This window comes from Ranitomeya imitator, chromosome 10, assembly GCF_032444005.1.
Source record: "Ranitomeya imitator isolate aRanImi1 chromosome 10, aRanImi1.pri, whole genome shotgun sequence".
Taxonomy (NCBI): domain Eukaryota; kingdom Metazoa; phylum Chordata; class Amphibia; order Anura; family Dendrobatidae; genus Ranitomeya; species Ranitomeya imitator.
The window spans coordinates 103,144,315-103,166,152 of NC_091291.1; the positions used below are offsets into that span (position 1 = coordinate 103,144,315).

Below are 21,838 nucleotides of genomic sequence, written 5' to 3' on the forward strand. Positions count from 1 at the left end.
GAGTATATTTGCAGATACGGTATTTCTATTTTTTTCCAACATTGTATAATAGTGATGTCTGATTATTAGAGGGGATTGCTACTACTTTTTATTGATGGCCTATCCAATGTGTAACTCATCAATACCTGATCGGTGTGGGTGAACAGCTGTTAATGGCGGAGGCGATACAGGGGGTAAATTAAGTATTGAACACATCACCAATTTTGTAAGATATTTCTAAAGCTGCTATTGACATGAAATTATCACCAGATGTACCGTAGGTAACAACCCATCCAATCCACACAGGCAAAGAAATCAAACCATAGATGTCAATAAATTTAAGTTATGTGCAATAATAAGAAATAACACAGAAAAAAAAAAGTATTGAACACATGAAGAAAGAGAGGTGCAAAAAGCCATGAAAAGTCATGACACCAGCTGAAATGTATCAGTAATTAGAAAGCAATCCTGCCACTTAGTGAAAAATAATATCAGCTCGTTCAACTGATGGCCTATAAAAAGGTGTCTCATTACCAAGGTCAAAAACAAGAAACATATCATGATGGTTAAAACCAGTGAGCTCTCTCAAGACCTTTGCGACCTTATTGTTGCAAAACATACTGATGGCATTGGTTGTAGAAGAATTTCTAAACTACTGAAGGTTCCAGTGACACTGTTGGGGCCATAATCCCGAAGCGGAAAGAATATAATTTCAGCGTAAAGCAGCCACGAGATTTCAGACAACGAAGTGAAAAGTATTACAAGAAGAGTTGTCCAAGAATCAAGGACCACCTGTGGAGAGCTACAAAAAGACATGGAATCAGCAGGTACAATTGTTTCAAATAAAACTATAAGTAATGCACTCAACCTCCACGTCCTGTATGCACACTCACCACGCAAGGCTCCATTGCTGAACAGAAAGTATGTTCAGGCGCATTTAAAGTTTGCTCAGCAATATTTAGACAAGCCTGCAAAATACTGGGAGACTATAGTCTGGTCAGATGGGACCAAAATTGAACTCTTTGAATGCTATAATAGACACTGTGTTTGGAGGCCAAAAGGCACTGCATATCACCCCCAAAATACCATACCAGAGGTGAAGTTTGGAGGTGGGAACAAAATGCTGTGGGGCTGTTTTTCAGCATACGGCACTGGCAAACTTCATATATGAAGGAAGGATGAATGGACAAATGTACTGGGACATTCTTGATAAAAATCTGCTGCCAACTATCAGGATGATGAAGATGAAACCAGGGTAAACATTTCAGCAAGACATTGATCCCAAACACACAGCTACTAGAATGGCCCAACCAATCGCCGGCCTGGATCCAATAGAAAATATATGTAAGGAATTAAAACTCAGTTTATAGAAGGAACCCATGGGACCTTCAGTACATGAAGAGTGTTTGTGTGGAAGAATCGGGCAAAATCGCACCTGAGCAATGCCTGCGACTAGTTTCTCCATACAAGAGGAGTTTTGAAGCTGTCATCAACAACAAAGGTAAATTTTGTACGAAGTACTAAATTCATTTCAGTTAGAGTGGTCAATATTTTTCCCTGTGCCATTTCTCATTATTTCACACAACTTAATATATCTATGGTGTGATTTATTTGCCTGTGTGGATTGGATGGGTTGTTGGAGGCAACTGGTGAGAATTTCATGTCACTAGCACCGTTATAAATATATTTACCGGTACTTACAAAATTGGAGAAGTGTTCAAAACGTCTTTCACCCGCTCCAAGTTCTTGGATGTCGCTTGGACACCGTGGTGCCATCAATTTACATTCAAATGAATGGGTGATGGATCTGCAGAACCCAGCCGCGGCCACTAGAGTTTTGATGGAGCTGCTGTGGTACGGCAGCATCAAAGATCTTCGGTCCATGGCAGTAACAGCTGATCGGCAGGGGTGTGTAGTGTGTCACCCTTACTTATCAGATACGATAAGCCATCAATAAAATAAAGTGACGGCCAACCCGTTTAAATTAGCTGAAGCTTCTCAGCTTGTACTATCTGCAACAGGGATCATGTGGTTTTCTAGCTGTTGCAGAACTACAATTCTCAGCATGCCCCGCCAGCCACTGACCCGGGAGTCACAAGTTGAAGATTACCAATCTACAATAAAGATTATATTGTACAATCTTGTAGGGCATGGCTAAGGAAGTTATATTGGACATCAAATATCCTCCCCTACAAAAATGAATAAACTAAATTCTAAGGAACCAGGGATATAAATTAAATAAATAAACTCATACTCCTAATATACTTACCAAGGTTATGGTGCGCTTTTCTTAACTGCAGAACACCATTTTCCAGTTATGCATACAAATAATGATAAAGATCTTCACTCCCGGTGGTCACCACTAGAGGGCTTATCTGCATATTCCCATTACTGACCTAAACAGAAGCTGCGCTGTAGTGAGCTCCCTCTAGTGGCGATGTCAGGAGCCAAGATTAACAAAACATGACAACTAGAGTAGATGTGTTTTGTTTTTGTTTTTTCCATTGATCCAGATGAGTTATGATGGGGTCCCATCAGGTTTCTGCCAACATGCATCAAACTGGATATTGCTTAACAGAAAGGGAAAAAGGCCTACTGGCGATTGTCACTCATGCATGGCAGGTTAACAATTCACTTACTTTCCAGCAGCGTAAACTTCCGCTGTGTCAAAGAGGTTTATTCCATTGTCATAGGCCAGAGTCATTAATTGCTCCGCCATCTGAAAAATAAGCAGACATCATTTTGAAAAAAAAAAATAAATAAATACAAAATAGAAAAAAGCAAAGTGAGCAAAAACAGGCAATAATAAAATTAAAATAAATGATAAACAAGTTAAGCAGCTAATCTTCCCTAAAAAGCAATAAAAAAAAATAGAATTTAAATTTATAAGATAAACCTTTTAAAGGGAACCTGTTGGAACGTTTTTCATTCTGAAGGTGCGGTATGGTGCTATGGCTGGGGTGGCGCTTGTCCTCCAATAAAAACAATACCTTTTCTTGTAGCGAGTGTCATGAGAAATACAGGAGATAAGTCATATGCAAATCAGTCTAATAACGCATTGGGGGCGTGTCAATGCACTTAGAAGATGAAGCCAAAATGCTCTGACACACCCCTAGTGCTCTTTCAGCCTGATTTGCATATGGCTTTTACACTGCATTTCTCATCATATTTATTGGGGGACAAGCGCCTACAAAGCGATAACATCATGTTCTGCAATAGACAGCTCATTGTGCCTTCAATATGATAATGCAGAGAAGTTTGTGCACCCCTGACACACCAAATGACTGATCTGCTGCTAAGGATCACATCTGCTAATTCACCGATAAAGTGGAAAAACTAGATAAGGAGAGAAAGTGGAAAACTGACTGATCACAGCGCGGTGAAGAACATCGCTGAAACACTGAAAAATGTGAACCATCATCAAAACAGGGGAAAACTGTTTACACAGCGGAACATAGAAAAGATGATTCTGCATCAAAACACCGGAGCTTTTTCTATAGCCGAGAAGGATGTGAAGTACGAGAAGACACTGAACATGCAGCGCTCTGTCACAAAGTCTCTACTCGTATAACGTGATAACACCAGCTACACTAAGAGACCAAAGCTGCACAACTACGGGTCTTTAACTCCCCTTAAAGGGGACCTTTCACTGGATTTTTCAATTTAAACTCAGCGCCTCCTTTAATTACTGCAGCTCCACTGATTCTGGAACAGTTTTCATTTTTCATCTGTGCCCCTCCGTTCCAAAGTTATACACCCTAGTAAAAAAAAAAAAAAAGTGCACGTTTTCCCTTCAACTAACCAGGCGTGTAGGACAGAACCTGTCTGTGGGCGTTTGCTTTTTCTCCTCTGATGCCGGCCAATCAAAAGACAGCCACGCCCACAGAGAAGTTCTGTGTTACATATGGTTTAAGGGAAAATGTGCATATTTATTTCTCGGGGACATAACTTCGGAACAGAGGGGCAGAGAATAAAAAGAAAGACTGTTCCAGAATCAATGAAGCAGCAGCAAACGCAAGAGGTGCTCTGTTTACATAAAAAAAAATCCAGTGAAAGATCTCCTTTAATCATCATTTTGTATGAGACACTAGACATACTGTAGGCCAGCATACCCATCAGGCAGCTGTCAGACGGACACTCTCCGGCACATGCCCCCATACACAGGACCCTTCATTCCTCTAGTAGAATCTTAGCACTTGTAAGAGCAAGAGGACTGAACGCTGAAATTCAGCAGGTAGGATCCTTCTCTCCCCACAACAGAGCGGGGTCCTCCATTCATATACATTAGACTGTCAGCTGATGTCCATCTTGATACTGGCAGGTTTGGACGACTTTAACCTATTATTTATGGGGTAGTTAAGCTGTCAATTAAAGGGGTTGTCCTTTTTAAAATGTCCTTGTACCATAGTATCTAAATTAACAATCCTCAGCGGGGCCAGCACAGCCTCTCCAACGCAGCTGTAATGTTGGCTGATCAGCTGCAGCGGTGACGTCACATTTACAGCCAATCACTGGACATCTCACGTCACGTCATCTTTATTGGCAGCGCCGCTGAGCTCAGTGATTAGATGCAGTGGCTAAGGAGACAGAGACGTGACGTCACCGCTGCAGCCAATCAGCCAAGACCAGAGCAGAGGCAGGAAACCAACACTGGACAAAGGGAGTAACAGCTCTGATTGTTATTTTGGACTACTCCAACCCTATGGTGTAATGAAATTTTATAAAGGACAACCTCTTTAATAAGACATGTAGGCTTCGACTAAGAATTTGTCTACACCCCCTCCACCTTACTGTGCCAATTTTAATACTGTCCCCAGGTACCATTGCTGCCACTTTTCAGTGAAAAAAGTACCGTAAATTGCTGAAATTCTTGAGGCCGTCACTTGCCACTAGGGGGAGCTAAAGGGCCAAAGTACACAAGCAGTGCATTGTGGGACTCTAAATGACTGGTAGGTCACATGTCTATGTGTGGGTGGAGCTAAACAAATGACAACAGAATTTTGAATGCAGCTCTGGAAGTGAACGGAGCAAATAACGCGGGGAAACTCCTATTGGTATAGAAATAATTCCTAAGAGTATCCAGCACTTTTCATACAGATTTATACAAGGAAATATCATCAGATTACACGGGAAGCAGCCGCTGATCCCTGGACTTGTGTTGGGGAAGATTATCACTAGCGGCGCGGAGTCTTTCTGTGCCGCTGTCATCATTACATTGTGCGCGGACTGCACACAATACAAACAGATGTAATGCGATAAAATTATCACTGGCTATTAATCCCGACCCCTTTCTCTCGGCAATACGATCTCCTATGTAAAATGAACTGACTGCACAGGAAACACAATTGCTCGGGATGATTGATCTGCATGTTTGTTATCGGGATTACATTGTGTCCTAGTTGAGTAATCCAGTTGTCACAGAATTAAAGGTTAACCGTAATCTTACAGATTCATCCCTTATTTTATAATGTTCGGAGTATTAAAAAAAAAAATCAGGAAAATCAGAAAAAGAGGGCAAATACTAAATTATAAAATAAAAATAATATAAAATGAATCATTATCTTTGGTTCTCAAGGCCCATAATTAACGGGGTTTAGAAAACACTCATGTACCATGTTAAGGAATTCGGAGTCTCACTGTGGAGAACTAGTCTTGTCCTGGACAGACACCATGTAATGCTTCATTTATCCTCTAGGGGCACTGCAGGGAAATTGCACCCCTATTGTCAGGCTTCCCTATGATCACAGCTGATCGCCGGTGGTCCTGCCCGGGAGGCACTTTATGATGGTTTCTTGACTACAAATTTCCATCAGGGAGCTGAAATATCTATATCCAGTCATTGGGGACATGCTACCACAAGGGTTATCAGCCATAATTTTCTTCTTTAAAGAGTAGCTGTGGCAACCAGGTCAAAATTGTCCTCTTTATTCTTGTTACTCCCCTGATTAGTTTGGTTTTTAATATGCCATATTTAGTAAAAAAAAAATTCTACGGTCTTTACCAAGGGGGCGGTGCTCAGAGGGTAATAATGCAGAGCAACCTAAAGACACTGTCCCCAAAATCCTGTGACAACTAGCACTAAATAAAATTGGCTATATCACTGAAACCGTATGGCAGATTTAAAGGGTTTATACACTACTTGGACAACCTTTTCCGAATCCCAATATTTCCCCCCCAGTAAAATAATAACACCTATACTCACCTCCGGTGTCAGTGCCGTTCCAGCACTGGCTTTTCCTGGGCTCCCGGTGGCCAATTACAATTAACTTCACTCTCCCCGTCTTTGGAGAAATCAGAAAATCCAGAGGAAGTGAAAGCTGCAGCTGCTCTCTCACATCGTCTGGATCTCAATTACGTCTGATAAGAGAGGAGTGTGAAGCCAGTGCTGATTGGAAGCAGGGATCGCGTGACATAGCAATGTCACGCAATCCCTGGGAGAGCCAGTGCCAACATCATTGGAACGGCGCCAGCCCCAGAGGCGAGTATAGGTGTTTTACTGGGGCGAAACATAGCGATTCACAAGGGGTTGTCAAGAGTAGTAAACTTGTTTTAAAAAAAATGGATACTCATAGGACCAACAGGAATAAAAATAAGATCAAAAACTGGCTACTTTTGACCTGGTGACAAATCCTCTAGCAGAATAAACAAATCTGCTTAATGATGTGGGTGATATGGGAAACGGGAATTAATTCCCGAAATTTGTCATCCAGGAGTCTGAAATATGAAATTAATACGCCAATGAGGATGGTTAAAATTAAGGTCTGCCTCGGAAATTTTATAAACAAGTTGTCCCAGTCCCTCCATGTAACTAATGGACGGAGGAGAATCATATAAAGCCCGTCATATAGGTTGGTGTAAAAAACTGCACAGCCTAATACTTGTAAGGCCTGGGGGTTTCAAGGGAATCCTGCCAGCTGTCTCTGCTGCCGAGCAAGCAAATCCTTCCATTGTGAGCCTCGCTAGAAACAAAACGATCAGCACAATGGCCCATAAATAATCAAACTCCCGAGTGTTTGCCAAGTATCACTGCGGTACATAGGTCAGTAGATGGGCCGGTGAATGCGAGTGTGCTGTACCCGGCCGCACCAGGCTTCATGTCAAGACCCATGGATTTAGAAAATTAGTCATGAGTAGATTTTTGGGACATCCCTAAGGCTATGTGCCCACATTGCAGAAAGTATGCAGAATTTTCCTGATCAAATCCTAACTCCCTTCGCAGGAAATCCTTTTGCGCTTTTTTCGCGTATTTGTCGTGTTTTTTTGTTTCAGATTTTTTTGCGGATTTTTAGCATTTTTTTCCAATGGTCCTAATACAATTCTATAGCGGCAAAACTGCCGATTTTATGCAAAATTAATAAACATGCTACGTTTTTTTTCCGCAATGCTTTTCCGCTGCGGAAAAAAAACGTAGCATGGGTACAAAAATTGTGGAATGCATTAAAATAATGGGGTGCTTTATGTAAGCATTTCCACAGCGGAAAACCCGCCGCAAAAACGCTTACAAAAAAAAACGCTACAAATCCGGAACGTGGGCACATAGCCTGATCAGTTCTTAATAGGTATGAAAAAAACCTGAAGTGTCAAACACTGTCAAAAATATGGTCAGAAGTATGCAACCCCCCAATTGTTCCCCAATTAACAAGGTTAGGTATTGCAGCCGCAACCACTGTAAAGAGGTGTATACAATGTACCCCACTGCTACACTGCGGAATAGAACAAGAGAATAGATTCGCATGAGAGCACTGCAAAAATGAACAGGAAGTTGCAAATAGTCAGACCTAGTTGGATATTTTACCACTTGCTTGTTGCTTTACTCAATCGGTCGCAATGTGAAACCATTCATTTGTATTACGCTGCAGTGTAAGCTGCGGCACATAGCGATCTTTGGTTGTGTAACTTGTGTCGCAGCCAAGCGTGTAGCCCCAGTCTTTAGTTCACAGCCATGCGATCTCTATAGAGAAACCTCGTCAATAGCATGGGTTGTACTAAGGAGCGCAGATCTGATTAACATGTATCCAAAAAAAATGCCCAATACAAAATATTCACCTCTCTATAAATCAAATATATAGTGTACAAATAAAAAAGCACCTAAATAAGTTGTGCCTATGCTCCAACTTTAGTGTTTCCTATATGTAATGCGGATGCTCCAGGCAAAGCGTTTTCTCGGTGATGTATATGCTCCAGCATCTTCTATGTGATGTGATGCTCCAGCCCCAGCGTTTCCTGTGATGTATATGCTAAAGTATCTCCTTTGTGATGTCATGCTCCAGCCCCAGAGTCTCCTATGTGATGTATACGCACCAGCCCCAGGATTTTCTATGTAACGATCTATCCCCATAGTCTCCTATTTGATGCTGCTGATCTAACATCTCCTATGTGATGTGTATGCTCCAGCACCAATGTCTCCTATGTGATGTACAGTATATGAACCAGAACCAGGATCTCCTATGTAATGCTCTTGCCCCAGAGTCTCATATGTGATGCTGCTGCTCCAACATCTCCTATGTGATGTATATGCACCACCCCTAGCGTCTCCTATGTGATCTTTTTCTTTTTATATAGCGCTAACATATTCCGCAGCGCTTTACAGACATTATCATCACTGTCCCCGATGGGGCTGACAATCTAAATTCCCTATCAGTATGTCTTTGGAATGTGGGAGGAAACCGGAGTGCCCGGAGGAAACCCACGCAAATACAGAGAACATACATACATACTCTTTGCAGATGTTGTCCTGGGTGGGATTTGAACCAAGGACTCCAGCGCTGCAAGGCTGCTGTGCTAACCACTGAGCCACCGTGCTACCCATGTGATGTATATACACCAGTCCCTGTGTCTCCTATGTGATCTACCATATATACAGCACTCTGTTTCTTTTATATGATGTATACAGCTCTCTGTGTCTGCTATGTGATGTGTATGCGTCAATCTCGGACTATCCTATGTTATGTACAGTGACAAGCAAAAGGGTAACAATGCTTTGAACTTTTGACTTTCCGGCTCCATATCTCACCATCCACTTCTGCTGTGATCCTGAGACAGCCATCATTTTATAATTATCTTGATATCTCATACATAAATTTGACTTGCAACTATTTAGTATATAATTAGTTACAGTGGGTACAGAAAGTATTCTGACCCCTTTAAATTTTCACTTTGTTTCATGGCAGCCATTTGGTAAATTCAAAAAAGTTAATTTTTTAATCATACTGTACACTCTGCTCCTCATCTTGACTGAAAAAAACAGAAATGCAGAAATTTTTGCAAATGTATGAAAAAAGAAAAACTGAAATATCACATGGCCATAAGTATTCAGACCCTTTGCTCAGACACTCATATTTAAGTCATATGCTGTCCATTTCCCTGTGATCCTCCTTGAGATGGTTCTACTCGTTCATTAGAGTCCAGCTGTGCTTAATTAAACTGATAGGAAATGATTTGGAAAGACGTACACCTGTCTATATAAGACCTCACAGCTCACAGCGCATGTCAGACCAAATGAGAATCATGGGGTCAAAGGAACTGGCCAAGGAGCTCAGAGACAGAATTGTGGCAAGGCACAGATCTGGCCAAGCTTACAACAATTTCCACAGTACTCAATGTTCCTGAGAGCACAGTGGCCTCCATAATCCTTAAATGGAAGACATTTAGGACCACCAGAAGTCTTTCTAGACCTGGCTGTCCAGCCAAACTGAGCAATCGTAGGAGAAGAGCCTTGATGAGAGAGGTAAAGAACAACACCAAGATCACAGTGGCTGAGCTCCAGAGATGCAGTAGGGAGATGGGAGAAAGTTCCACAAAGTCAACTATCACTGCAGCCCTACACCAGTCGGGCCTTTATGGCAGAGTGGCCCAATGGAAGCCTCTCCTCAGTGCAAGACATTTGAAAGCCCGCATAGAATTTGCTAAAAAAAAAACAACCCAAAAAAACAACACATTAAGGACTCCCAGACTATGAGAAATAAGATTCTTTGGTCTAATGAGCCGAAGATAGACCTTTTTGGTGATCATTCTAAGCGGTATGTGTGGTGAAAACCAGGCACTCATCATCTGCCCAATATAATCCCAACAGTGAAACATGGTGGAGGTAGCATCATGCTATGGGGGTGTTTTTCAGCTGGAGGGACAGGACGACTGGTTGTCACTGAATGAAACATGAATGCGGCCAAGTACAGAAATATCCTGGATGAAAACCTCTTCCAGAGAGCTCTGGACCTCAGACTTGGCCGAAGGTTCACCTTCCAACAAGCCAATGACCCTAAGCACACAGCTAAAATAACAAAGGAGTGGCTTCAGAACAACTCTGTGACCATTCTTGACTGGCCCAGCCAGAGCCCTGACCTAAACCCAATTGAGCAATTGGAAAGACCTGAAAATGGCTGTCCACCAACGTTCACCATCCAAACTGGAGAGGATCTGCAAGGAAGAATGGCAGAGGATCCTCAAATCCAGGTGTGAAAAACTTGTTGGATCATTCCCAAGAAGACTCATGGCTGTACTAGCTCAAAAGGTGCTTCTACTCAATACTGAGCACAGGGTCTGAATACTTATGACCGTGTGATATTTCAGTTTTTCTTTTTTAACACATTTGCAAAAATTTCTACATTTGTGTTTTTTTTCCCGTCAAGATGGGGTGCAGAGTGTACATTAATGTGAAAAAATGAACTTTTTTGAATTTACCAAATGGCTGCAAAGAAACAAAGAGTGAAAAATTTAAAGGTGTCCGAATACGTTCCGTACCCACTGTATATGTATATGCACGAGTATAAATAAATTATATTATATTATCCTTAATATTTTAATTAAGATAACCACTAAAAAAAAAGCAAAGTTAACTAACAAATGAGAAAAGCCATAAGTAAGACGGACGTCCATGTGGGCAACTATGAGCCATGGATACAGCTACCAGTCAAACACAGTTAAAAATAATTGAGCTTGATGAAAAGCCAACAGATGTACTCAAAAGAACCCCGAGCGTCCGTTCATCCTCCACTCATCATCACAATTATTCTTCTTAACAACTGCTGCATGTGGATCAAATGTTATTTATACACCGAGGGTCTTACCTCATCCGTAATCTGACCTCCAAACGTCACCCATGTTCCTGTAAAGACACAGATACTATTATGTCAAGAATACAGTAGGCTTGTGATGAATCCTTGGCATGTCGCACCCACCAAGGTCAGTACAAAGCCTTCACCAAGGAAGACAATACTTAATCAATAGCAGTTGTAATTTAAGATTCCCCCACAAAAAAAAAAAAAACTAAAGCAGTGTTCACATGTAACATTTTTGCTGCATTTTTTTTTTCAGCAGCCAAAACCACATCTCTTGGCATTTAAAACACTTTTTCTTAGCATTTTTTGGATGCAGGCTACATGTGTCCTTTGTCTGCAGTACATGTGTAATAAAGTTACAGTAGTTTTATTCAACGAAAATTCCGCAAAAAACACCATTGCATTTTTTGCAGCGTCTTTTCACTTTCTCATTGCTCTCTGTGTGTGAAAAAAATGCCACAAAAACGCTGAAAGAATTTACATGCTGCAGTTTTCCAATTCATCAAGAATTAAAGGGAACCTGTCACCCCGTTTTTTCAGATTGAGATAAAAATACTGTTAAATAGGGCCTGCGCTGTGCGTTACAATAGTGTATGTAGTGTACCCTGATTCCCCACCTATGCTGCGAAATACATTACCAAAGTCGCCGTTTTCGCCTGTCAATCAGGCTGGTCAGGTCGGGTGGGCGTGGTGACATCGCTGTTTCTTCCCCAGCTTTCCGTTAGTGGCGTAGTGGTGTGCGCATGTCCAAGTGCAGAATCCACTGCGCGCAGGTGAAGAAAAAGCGCGCGATCTGCGCAATTACCCTTGTCATCGGTGGGGGCGGCCATCTTCCTGAGGCCGCGCGTGCGCAGATGGAGTGCTCTGCTGCACGGTGCTTCAGGAAAATGGCCACGGGATGCCGCGCGTGCGCAGATGGAGATCGCGGCGGCCATTTTCCCAAAGCCGAGTTTGCATCTCGGCTTCAAGGGTAATAGCGCAGATCGCGCGCTTTTTCTTCACCTGCGCGCAGTGGATTCGGCACTTGGACATGCGCACACCACTACGCCACCAACGGAAAGCTGGGGAAGAAACAGCGATGTCACCACGCCCACCTGACCTGACCAGCCTGATTGACAGGCGAAAACGGCGACTTTGGTAATGTATTTCGCAACATAGGTGGGGAATCGGGGTACACTACATACACTATTGTAACACACAGCGCAGGCCCTATTTAACAGTATTTTTATCTCAATCTGAAAAAACGGGGTGACAGGTTCCCTTTAAAAAAAAAAAGTGTGTGTATGAGATTACGGAAATCTCAGCTTTTGCTGGTACGGTTACTTTAAAAATCAGCTTATAATTTGCATTAAAAAACATGTTAACATGTACAACCCCTGGCAAAAATTCTGGAATCACCGGCCTTGGAGGATGTTCATTCAGTTGTTTAATTTTGTAGAAAAAATGCAGATCACAGACATGGCAGAAAACTAAAGTCATTTCAAATGGCAAATTTCTGGATTTAAGAAACACTAAAAGAAATCAAGAACAAAATTATTATTATAAAAATAAAGATTATTATTATTATTATAACAAAAAATGTGGTAGTCAGTAATGGTTACTTTTTAGAACAAGCAGAGGGAAAAAATTATGGAATCACTCTCTAAATTTCAATTCCCAAAACTAACACCTGCATCAAATTAGATCTGCTCCTTATTCTGCATTTAAAAAGGAGTGATCACACCTTGGAGAGCTTCTGCACCAAGTGGACTGACATGAATCATGGCTCCAACACGAGAGATGTCAATTGAAACAAAGGAAAGGTAAACCATCACACAATGTTGGAAAAGATGTTGGTTGTTCACAGTCAGCTGTGTTCAAAATCTGGACCAAATACAAACAACATGGGAAGGTTGTTAAAGGCAAACATACTGGTAGACCAAGGAAGACATCAAAGCGTCAAGACCGGAAGCTTAAAGCAATATGTCTCCAAACAGGAAATGCCCCAAAAATACAAATCAGGAACGAATGGGTGGAAACTGGAGTCAACGTCTGTGACCGAACTGTAAGAAACCGCCTAAAGGAAATGGGATTTACATACAGAAAAGCTAAACAAAAGCCATCATTAACACCTAAACAGAAAAAAATAAGGTTACAATGGGTTAAGGAAAAGCAATGGTGGACTGTGGATCACTGGATGAAAGTCCTATTCAGTGATGAATCGCGAATCTGCATTGGGCAAGGTGATGATGCTGGAACTTTTGTTTGGTGCCGTTCTAATGAGATTTATAAAGATGACTTCCTGAAGAGAACATGCAAATTTCCACAGCGATTGATGATATGGGGCTGCATGTCAGGTAAAGGCACTGGGGAGATGGCTGTCATTACAGCTTCAATAAATACACAAGTTTATGTTGATATTTTGGACACTTTTTTTATCCCATTAATTGAAAAGATGTTTGAGGATGATGAAATCATTTTTCAAGAAGATAATGCATCTTGCCATAGAGCAAAAACTGTGAAAACATTCCTTGAAAAAAAGACACAAGGTCAATGTCATGGCCTGCAAATAGTCCGGGTCTCAATCCAACTGACAATCTTTGGTGGAAGTTGAAGAAAATGGTCCATGAGAAGAATCCAACCTGCAAAGCTGATCTGGCAACAGCAATCAGAAAGTTGGAGCCAGATTGATGAAGAGTCCTGTGTGACACTCATTAAGTCCAGGCCTCAGAGACTGCAAGCTGTTATAAAAGCCAGAGGTGGTGCAACAAAATACTACGGATGTGTTGGGAGTGTTTTTTTGTTTTTCGTGATTCCATAATTTTTCCCACATAATTGAGTGAGTCCATAATTTTTTTCCTCTGCTTGTTCTAAAAAAGTAACAGTTACTGACTACCACATTTTTTGTTCTTGATTTCTTTCAGTGTTTATTAAAGCCAGAAAGTTGCCATTTGAAATAACTTTAGTTTTGTTCCATGTCTGTGATCTGATTTTTTTCTACAAAATTAAACAATTGAATGAACATCCTCGAAGGCCGGTGATTCCAGAATTTTTGCCAGGGGTTGAAGCTTTTTTAATGCATTTTTTTCTGCAAAAAAATTGCAAGGTACAGCCAGAAACCTGCAACTGAAATTACATCTGTTTTTTTTAATTCTTTTTTTTATGTGCCAAGTACATTTGCGGACACGCAGTAGCTAAAATACTAAACAAAATTGACACACTGGGTTAAAAAAAAATAAAAAATAATGCACCATGTAAATGAGATTTTAAAAATATTGTTCATTTTGCTTACTATTCTTTCCATGAAAAAAAGGCCCCAAAGAAAAAGAATTGCAATCTGTAAACAAACTCTAAGATATTCACACAAGTTACAATTGTATCAACAGGCGAGACTTTGGTCTGGTTTTAATTAAAAGTGCAGCATTTAAACAGGATAAAGTTTTCCCTTCCACCTCTATAGGATAAAAAATAAGGACATGTAAAAGCAAAAATTGGCCACTTTACTGATAAAACATTATTAGAATTCAGACTGATCATTAAAATCTGGAATAAAAAATAATTAAGAAATGATTGAGTTGTTTTTTTTAGGTTTAGTTGTTTTTTTTAGGTTGAGTTGTTTTTTTTGCTGTTGTGTTACAAAAAAGAATTTTAATATAAAAGATTTGATTTAATGAATTTAAACAAATGTTGCACATTTTACACGCTACTTAGTGTAAAATCACAGAATCTAACATTACATCATTTAAACAATTCTCATAATTTATCTACAGATTAGACAATCCAAATAATGCAGGAAAAGACAGACAAGAGTCTCCTTTGATCAATGGATAATGTAGTCGCAGAAAAATTAATTTTGGGTGTCTCACACGCTCGCTACAAATTTTTGCAGAATTGACATTTTATTTATTATAAACTTATTTTTTTTCATGAATGTATTTATTTATTCTTAATTCCAAATTAGACTTTTTTTCCAGAACTAACCATATATCTAAGGTTTTGTGCAGATGTGCGGAAGTGGTTTCTGTTTTTTGGATCCGTTATGAGATTTTAAAAATGGAAATAAAAGTATTCCATAACAGAAATCATCTTTAGGTCTTGCCTTTTTTCCAGCTAGTACCTGTTTTTTTTTTGTTTGTTTGTTTTTAAGTTCTGGAACAAAGAACATATCCTGTATTAATTTTTGATCCCACAAAAAATAAAGATAAAAAATGGTTAACAGGATCATAAAGGATACTTGTCTGCTTTTAGCATTGCAAGTGCCCAGAACAGTAGTGTTCAGAGACTGCTAAAAAACTTTTTTTTTTTTTTCTTTTTTTTTAAAAGGATCCATCCAAGATCGGAAATTTTGCATCTATTTTCGCTCCATTTGTAACGGATACATTTTTTTTTTACCATTTATTACAGGATCTGTTACAAACATAACAGAACATGTCAAAGAAGCCTAAAACACTTAAAAAAATAATATATATATACACACACATATATATTATATATATATAAGAATATATATATAAAAAATATATATATATATATATATATATATATATATATATATATATATATATATATATATTTTTTTTTTTTTTTTTTTTTATTAAAATGTTCTGAGGGTTTTAGGCTCTGTTTACATGTCCTGTTGTCTTACGTCTGCAACAGGTCCAGCATTAAAAGGGGAACAAAAGGCTCTGTTACAAATAGAGCAAAAGTGGATGCTAAGTTTCTGATTTTGGATGGATCCTTTAAAAAAATAAATAAATTATATAATAAAATGTTCTAAGGAGAATTCATCTCAACCTAGAGGACCAAAACATGAAAAGCTGTGCTTCTGTGCCCAAAAATATAAAAGCGTTTTAATCTCAAACATTTATGGCATATGCTCAGGAAATACCGTTCCCAGATGTGTGGGCTTTTTTAGTTCCCCCATTACATAGCCCCATTTGCACATGCCCAAACCTCTCCATTGACTTCTATGAGAGTTACAAAAGTAGCCGAGCATACAAGCAGAGAACGCAATGGAGGACAAAGAGCGCGCGTGTGCACACGTCCCAGCATGTCAGGACCCTGACATGTTTCAGAAAAAAAAGTAACATTTTAAGACTTTTTAATTATTAGATTTTGCTTCTCATCCTTATCTATCTCACTATCAGTTTCCAAAAAACAACACAATAAAAAGAAAGAAAAAAAAAACAACAAAAAAAACACAACACAACACAAAACCAGAGAGGAGAAAAAAAATAATTATTTCCTAAACTTACCCAAGCCTAGGCAGGAGACCCTTAGGCCGGACTTCCCAAGATTCCTGAAAAAACAAAGTATGTACGTGTTAATAAAGCAAACGTCGAAACGATCACTGGATTCATTAATATTCATCATTAGGATTCACTGTAAAGTGACACTGAAATCAGAGCATATATTCTGTAAATTAGGTTACTTGTGTTTTTATTGAATTTTTGACTCTTTTTGGTATCACGTTTTACATTAAGTTGCTTTGTGTTTGATACTTCTTGATATTTGGCTTTGACAAAACTTTGTTGATCTAGTTATGTGCGGATTATTTATATTTTTATTGGTTTTATACATAGTGTGCGATATTAGTAAAATGTTATCAGTGTAACACGTATATTGCACATAGTGCGGCTTGATAAGTTTTTCTGAAGACTCCAGCTCGGGAAGGTTCCTCACACTCCTAGATCTCTTAAGAAAGAACCATCATATTCCACACTGGTTGCCTTCATCTTAAATGCAATTCATCTATCTGGAGAAATTAAAGATAGTCCCGGATTAGCTTTTATAGTCAACAGTTCAACTTTTATCATTTGCAACAACTGTATCTTCTAGAGATGAGAGAATCCATTTGCCAGGACCTGATCCAGTGGCCACGTCAATGGTCTGCAGCTGCCGGACTGGTAGATCACAAACCGCCTCCAGAGCGGCCGGAATCCCGGGCCAGTGTTTGATTAGACGACCAAATGAGTGCAACGCAAATATGACCGTGTGCCAGGGTTACACATTAGAAGAGGCACCGAGGATTCCGGCAGGTAGGAGGCGGCGCGCAGGGCTCCAAACTGATGGCTGCCGGATCAGAGCCCTGCAAATCAATTCACTTTTCTCAAGAAGATAGTAAAGCGTCTTGTTACAAATTATAAAAGTTGAATTGTTGCCCAGGGGCTACCATTAACTGACCTGGCCGCAGGACCAGGGACCTGTGAGTCGGTTCGCTGCTCTCTATTATCTTCTAGACACAGAAGTGGAAATTCATTCACAAATCCACCTGTATGGTTCATAGTCCAACACCTTGTATTTTACTTAAATGCTCCTCAAAGATTTTAAAGGAATGTGAAAGACAGTGTGATAAATCACCCAAACAAGCTTTCTAGCTTTCTGAGCTAGCAAGAAATACTGGAAGAATTTTTCTCAGATATCAGAAAAAAAATAGTAAATTCACGTGTAGAATGTAGTATAAGCTATAGCAGAGATTACAGCTCCTGAGCCTGATACATATCATAGAATGGTAGGGTTGGACCTCAAGGGTCATAGTGTTCAATGATTGCAAACTACATCCACTGTACATTCACAGCAGATATGGAATGGGTTAAGGATGAGAACAAGATGATTAGGTCATGTATTTACTAAGTGACTCCATTAGCACAATAGGGAGTGCAGCTCTGGAGGATAATACAGGATGTAACTCAGGATCAGTACAGGATCAGTAATGTAATGTATGTACACAGTGACTGCACCAGCAGAATAGTGAGTGCAGCTCTGGGGTATAATACATGATGTAACTCAGGATCAGTAATGTAATGTATGTACACAGTGACTGTACCAGCAGAATAGTGAGTGCAGCTCTGGAGTATAATACAGGATGTAACTCAGGATCAGTAATGTAATGTATGTACCCAGTGACTGCACCAGCAGAATAGTGAGTGCAGCTCTGGGGTATAATACAGGATGTAACTCTGGATCAGTACAGGATCAGTAATGTATGTACACAGTGACTGCACCAGCAGAATAGTGAGTGCAGCTCTGGAGTATAATACAAGATGTAACTCAGGATCAGTACAGGATCAGTAATGTATGTACACAGTGACTGCACCAGCAGAATAGTGAGTGCAGCTCTGGAGTATAATACAGGATGTATTCAGGATCAGTAATGTAATGTATGTACACAGTGACTGCACCAGCAGAATAGTGAGTGCAGCTCTGGAGTATAATACAGGATGTATTCAGGATCAGTACAGGATCAGTAATGTATGTACACAGTGACTGCACCAGCAGAATAGTGAGTGCAGCTCTGGAGTATAATACAGGATGTATTCAGGATCAGTACAGGATCAGTAATGTAATGTATGTACAGAGTGACTGCACCAGCAGAATAGTGAGTGCAGCTCTGGGGTATAATAAATGGTGTAATTAAGGATTAGTGACGGATAAGTTATATAATGTATTTATTAAGCATTTCATGTAGATTTGTTGAAGAAATGTGGATGCATTCTAGACAAAATGCTGCTGAAAGGTAGTAATAAAATGTAAAGATTTATACACAGTGTACATTATTATGTAGTAATAGAACGGTCATTTTCTCAGACATCAGAACTACTGACGACTAATCAGAAATTCACACATAGCAGCAGCACCCAGAGAAGCGACTTTTGGAATAGCAGATGCTTGATGTTACGTCCAAAGTATTAGACTGAATCATCAGATTACGCCGTCCAATCCCCTTTTTCTTGCAAAGCTGCCAGAGGTTGAATGAGAGGCAAAGCTCGTTCCTTCGCTTTGACCATGTTGTGCAGAGAGTTTAATTATGTCCTTCAGGCATAAAACACGAGCAGATGTGAAGGGGTCGTCTTAGTTCTCTCCGACGTCTGCGCTAGAAATTCTGCTGCGTTTCCTATATGCAATCTGAAATATGCTCTAACATCAGTAATAGGGGGTTATAACCAGGACCCATAATGGTAGCACAGATACCAAATGACTAATTGAAGCCTTCAGAAATCTATCGAGAGCTGTGCAGTGTGTGCGCCGCAGCTGCAGAGGTGACTTCTCTAAGGCCTAATTCACACGCTCATTTTAAGTCCCCAAAAAAGAGCAACTTTTTTTTTTTCTAATTAGGGTAGTTTGGTGGGTCTGTTTTTTAGGGTCTGGATAAAATACAGCATAGACTGAGCATATAAGACCAATGGCCTGAACAGGTGAGTCATTTTTTTTAAAAAATTTTTTAAACATTTTTTTCTTCTACCTCCCTGTGACTATTAACAAGGGGTTGTCCAATGGCGGGGAGGCTGTCCCAACGACGGAGGGGCTGTCCCAACGGCCGAGGGGCTGTCCCAACGGCCGAGGGGCTGTCCCAACGGCCCAGGGGCTGTCCCATCGGCCCAGGGGCTGTCCCAACGGCTCAGGGGCTGCCCCAACGGCACAGGGGCTGCCCCAACGGCACAGGGGCTGCCCCAACGGCCCAGGGGCTGCCCTAATGGCCCAGGGGCTGCCCCAACGGCCCAGGGGCTGCCCCAACGGCCCAGGGGCTGCCCCAACGGCCCAGGGGCTGCCCCAACGGCCGAGGGGCTGTCACAACGGCCGAAGGGCTGTCACAACGGCCCTGGGGCTGTCACAACGGCCCAGGGGCTGTCACAACGGCCCAGGGGCTGTCACAACGGCCCAGGGGCTGTCCCATCGGCGGAGGAGCTGTCCCAACGGCGGAGGGGCTGCCCCAATGGAGGAGGGGTTGTCCAACAGTAGACAACCTCTGTGAGTAGAATGTAACTTTTTTTTTTAAGCTGTACTTAAAAAAATACCGTAAATAAATATTAATAAAATTGAAACTAGTGCATTGTACAAATGACACTTGATGATCGACTGGTATCATTGCCCAATGACTTTAGATAGAACATCACGGTCCAGTCCCTGAGATCACTGCTGTATATAAGTAAGTGTATAGGGATTAGTAAGGGACCACCAGTGAGCACTAAAGATGCCACTGGGAACTCAGTCTTTTATGGCTCCTATTATTATGACTGCTTACCATCATATCCATGTACACTGTAAAAAAAATTAAATAAAAATAAAAGATTTAAAAAAAAAAAAAAAAAAGGGCTTTCCATTTTCAAGAAGGTGGACCAACCCTTTAAACATTTTTTACAAATTCAAACCATGGTACTAAGCATAAGAAGCACAAGTCATTTTCTTACGATAGATGGTCCCATGTAGAAAACTTCATCCAAGAAAATATATATATATATTGATCTGTCCCTTATAGCAACCAAATTGGTGTCCACACTTTATCCCTGGAGCAAAAGTTTATAAATTGAGCTCGCCATGCTGACTGGCCGGGTAAAAGATGGCTGTGCTAATTCCGGTGTGATACCTTGGGGTGTGAGGTCAGTGACAACTGCGGGTTGGTGGAAGCGCTAGTTCTCTACATTCGTTGTCTGTGCACGTCAGCGAGAAAAAAAAAACTTGAAGCATGCACTGCACTAATCTGGTCAGTGTTCTAAATCACACTGGTGCAAGTCAATAGCAGCAGATCCTGCCCTCGTTGCCCTCGTGTTCTCGTTCACGTTGCAATAGTGGCTGCCTGCTATCGACATGCACTAGTCCATACAGCAGCTTTTTTTTTTTCACACCGCACATCTGTTATTATTGGATCAGAGTCCAGTCTGTTGTGCACATGGACGGCATCCGTCCAAAAACACGAGCATCTAAATCCGGATTAAAAATGTAGACATGCGCATATAATTCTGAGTACAGACCACAGGTCTCCTGACCAAGGTTGTCGGCCGTCCAGAAATTCCTGGAGAGTCCATAAAAATAGGGCACTTTTTACCTCGTGCATAATAAACAATTAATGAGTCTGATTTATTTTTTGAAGCTGGAGAAACTTGAACAGATTATTATAACTGTATTTATCACTTTCACAGTCCACAGTGACAGCAGCGGATGACTTTATAGAGGATTTAAGGGCTGTACACACGGATCACTTATAATCTTAATGATTTATTATAGTCTTCTAACAATGTCTGTATAAAAAGTTGGCTGATCATGATGTTTGGAGAAGCTGTCCAGAAAAAGTAAAGCGTCAAGTTGGCTTATCCTGCTCTTGACCTGAACGCCACGGTATCGGATATGCCTATAAGGATGTTGTGCGTGGATCAGGAAATCTGCGGGGTGCTGGGAAATCCGCAGGGCCACAGGAAATCTGCGGGGTGCTGGGAAATCTGCGGGGTGACGGGAAATCTGCGGGGTAACGGGAAATCTGCGGGGTGGTGGGAAATCCGCAGGGCCACAGGAAATCCGCAGGGCCACAGGAAATCTGCGGGGCGACTGGAAATCCGCGGGGTGCTGGGAAATCCGCAGGGCCACAGGAAATCTGCGGGATGATGGGAAATCCTCGGGGTGACGGGAAATCCGTGGGGCGACAGGAAATCTGCGGGGTGATGGGAAATCCGCAGGGCCACAGGAAATCTGCGGGGTGATGGGAAATCCGTGGGGCGACAGGAAATCTGCAGGGTGATGGGAAATCCGTGGGGTGACAGGAAATCTGCGGGGTGATGGGAAATCCGCAGGGCCACAGGAAATCTGCGGGGTGATGGGAAATCCGTGGGGTGACAGGAAATCTGCGGGGTGATGGGAAATCCGTGGGGTGACAGGAAATCTGCGGGGTGATGGGAAATCCGCGGGGCGACGGAAATCTGCAGGGTGATGGGAAATCCACGGGGTGATGGGAAATCCGCGGGGCAACTGGAAATCTGTGGGGTGGTGGGAAATCCACGGGGTGACGGGAAATCCGTGGGGCGACAGGAAATCTGCGGGGTGATGGGAAATCC

The 21,838-nt window shown here is 41.2% G+C and overlaps 1 protein-coding gene across 8 annotated transcripts in view; it reads right to left on the reverse strand.

The window, feature by feature from the left end:
- Positions 1–21,838, reverse strand: part of KCNAB2 (potassium voltage-gated channel subfamily A regulatory beta subunit 2) — a 254,260-nt gene that overhangs the window by 56,278 nt on the left and 176,144 nt on the right. For all 8 annotated transcript variants that reach the window (XM_069741823.1, XM_069741827.1, XM_069741828.1 and 5 more), the window contains 3 exons: positions 16,271–16,314; positions 11,046–11,083; positions 2,619–2,698 (listed from right to left, as the gene is read on the reverse strand). In XM_069741823.1, coding sequence (XP_069597924.1) covers positions 2,619–2,698; positions 11,046–11,083; positions 16,271–16,314 — 162 coding nt within the window. The remainder of the gene's footprint in view (positions 1–2,618; positions 2,699–11,045; positions 11,084–16,270; positions 16,315–21,838) is intronic.